Genomic DNA, 3,175 nt, shown 5'->3' with positions numbered 1-3,175 from the left:
CTGGAATATTGCTGAGTGCGGCGTTAAACAACAAACAAACAAACAAACTCCAATGAAGTTCACATTGCACAGAAAACCATCAAAATCCAGTCGAAACATTGTGGTACATTTACCAGTACAAGTCGTTTTATGTTATCTTGAATTAAGAAAGACTGTTACATAATTAACTTGATTTTTGCGTTTGGCAATTCTGGTGTTTGTAATGATCAGAGGTCTGGTGTTACTGAACAACAATTGGAATCCACTCAGGAGGCCGTGTCGTTTCTTTTATAAATCCCTTATAACTATTTGTTGTTTTAGATCACATGCAGTTTAAATATCTTGATATTGATAACTGTGTCTAACGTATCCTCTACTCAATGTTATTACAAGATATTTAATTCTTGACTTTCTATCACATTACACACCAAATCTCGCCTTCTCGCATTCTCGCACTTTTGGCATATTTAGCTCGTTTTCAAAGGTCGAGATCGCGAGAATGTTCCTTACAAATGTTCCATAATTGTCAGATATGTCACGCGTCAACAACTTGACTCGCTGTCGAATTCGAGACGCTTTTTCAAGTAGACAAACAAATGTCAGACTTTAGTGAGTATACAACATAAGCTGCAATGTCAAGCGCTAGAAGGTTAACCTCATATTAAACATTAACATATACATGTAAAGAAAAGATTTGATCACATGCCATTGCAAATTGCAGTTGAAGGTATTTTATTTCACATCATAAAACATAGCGAAGGTACTTTATGTCAAGTGAAGTAATACTTATAGACTAAATAGAACTAATGATATCAAGTACATTGAAACTAACCTTTCCTCCTGTGATTTTAAAGTGACCACGTGGTTAATAAAATGTGCAAACTCAAAAAGCTGAACTACAAGTTGAAATACCATATAACTGATACGAATGGAAGATGAGACCGAAATACCAACATAACTGAGAATACAACAAAAGCACAGGATAACTGTAAATAACATGAAAAAGACAAAAAATTCAATATTTATAAGAAATCTTTGCTGAAAGCAGAGTCCTTTGGACGATTCCGACTATATCATGGGCACGTGTTTATGAAATACTATCAAATAGTGATGACACCAGGTGTTCGAGAAAATGCATGCGTCAAATTTGGAAATGTCTTCCGGAATGTTGTATGTTGTAACCTTGATCAAACAAATTTTAAGCAAGAGTCGTGTGACGCTCTTTTAAATCTTAGTAGAAAGCGCTTGCTCGACCGTACCTCAAAAGTTGTGAAGCGTAGACACTAAAAGTTGTATCTGCTGGAAAATTGTTCGACATCAAGGGAAAGTTTACTATTGCAAAGTTGAAGTCATCCCTTTTTTGTCACATGACTTTTCTATCATGCATATGAAGCCATGTATTTGACAGATTAAAACTTACATGAGAGATGTACATTTATGTGTTATTCCTTTTTGAACACAATGTTCCTTCTACTCAGAGTATAGTCAGACTTGTTCAAAGGCTTCGCATCTTTGCCAATCGTATAGGGTTTCAACTTGAATCGTTTCATCATTTCTAATATATATGGTGTTTCTGGGTTTTTGAAAAGTTTGTCCCATTCAATAATTACCATGCGTACATCAACCACATTGAAGAACGCCTCAGCACCCTTCATCACCTGTACTTCGTGGTCCTCACAGTCAAGTTTCAAAACAGCGGACTTGATATTAAACATCTCCAAAAGATCGTTCATCTGAATGGTGGTTACCGCATCGCTGTTTAGATTGTGGCTAGCTTTCTTCTCAATACGAGTATGGGCAATACTACCCTTGTAAATCTTAAAGGCGATGGGTTGCCTAACATCAGACATTGCATTGTGTATGACAAACATCTGTCCAGCAAACCCACCTTTTACCACACCTCGGCACAGGCGTTTGGTGTTGACATCATACGGTTCAACGGAGATGACCCTGTTCCCCAGTTTAGCTGCAGCGAGACTGAATGTTCCAATATTTCCCCCGACATCGATGAAAACGTGGTCTTTATTTTCTTTCAGTATTTCAAAAGAAGTGTACATGACATCCGGCTCCCAAACGCCAACTTTTTTCAGAGTGTTCGAAACAGCGTTATCGTCCTTGGTAGCGTGGATGAAGATGCGCGTATTTCCAGCAGGTGTTTTTAGAATCGCCTCATCATACACCTCATCCTCCGTACACATACTGTCGTCTGCTACCCATGACCCGTTCGTTCTTTTGTACGCAATTCCGTGCCAGGAAGGCATCTTCTTAAACGGCTGTGATTGAGGCAACGGTTCGGCCCTCACTTCAACTGGAAGATGCACCTCATTCACCATCCCTTTGATGTCCAAAGACAGCTTACTAATGGAGGTTTGAATGTCACCAAGTTTCCCGTCCAGGTCAGACTTTGATCCGTTGAAACAAACAATTGCGTAAACAGCTGCAACTGTTATTGTTAACACAAGCACACGTCCGGAATATGATAGAATATTTTGCGCTGGCATTTTGTTTCAAGCATTAATACTCTGAAAACATCAGATTACACGTAATAACTGGGCCAGAAATGCTCCGTGCTTCAGCCTGATGTGCTTGGGACTGTGCGTGAATCAATGCACAATGTATAGACATTTTCACAGGACGAAATGTCAGATTTTACAATTTAGAAATCAATGCAAAAGAGGTGGGACATATAATTACGCTGTTGATACAAGGCTCTACTTTATACAAAACAATCACAAAATTCAATGTATTTATCTACACATAGTGAGTGAGTGAGTTTATATTTAACGTCACATCGGCAATATTTCAGCCATATCGTGACGAAACAAAATTTGACATCAACAATATATTTTAAACTGTATAAAATTCTGCCGACGAAGGGCAGTATAATAACTAGAATATCACAGATTTACATAAAACTAGTCAGAGAGCATATAAATATATATTAACATTTGACAATACAACATAAAAACAGGCTATACATCGCCAACAACTGAAGGTAGATCACCACGCTAGGGTCCATGGGGACTTACAGTACTTTTGCTACCTGCATAGACCCCAGCAGGATTTACACCATCCCTTCAGTGGCTGGCGATGATTGGCAATTTAGCCGAATTAAAAGAACATATATTCTGCTATTAAAAACATGGTAGTAATAAATATACTGTGAATGACGGGGACTTACGTACCATCTCCGGGG

The 3,175-nt window shown here is 38.2% G+C and overlaps 1 protein-coding gene across 1 annotated transcript; it reads right to left on the bottom strand.

Annotated features, from left to right (window-relative positions):
* Positions 1-1,421: 1,421 nt before the first annotated feature.
* On the bottom strand, positions 1,422-2,506 carry LOC139480458 (uncharacterized). The gene has a single exon (XM_071263535.1). The coding sequence runs from the start codon at positions 2,478-2,480 to the stop codon at positions 1,422-1,424; it is 1,059 nt and encodes a 352-aa protein (XP_071119636.1). The 5' UTR covers positions 2,481-2,506.
* Positions 2,507-3,175: the final 669 nt, after the last annotated feature.

Source organism: Haliotis cracherodii, unplaced genomic scaffold (genome assembly GCF_022045235.1).
Source record: "Haliotis cracherodii isolate W230 unplaced genomic scaffold, xgHalCrac1.p SCAF_4, whole genome shotgun sequence".
Taxonomy (NCBI): domain Eukaryota; kingdom Metazoa; phylum Mollusca; class Gastropoda; order Lepetellida; family Haliotidae; genus Haliotis; species Haliotis cracherodii.
Note: the sequence above shows the minus strand (reverse complement) of the source record. Positions and strands in the feature narration are given on the sequence as shown.

Excerpts from the sequence above, each read along its gene's own strand:
- LOC139480458 (XM_071263535.1), bottom strand. The coding sequence starts at position 2,480 with ATGCCAGCGCAAAATATTCTATCATATTCCGGACGTGTGCTTGTGTTA.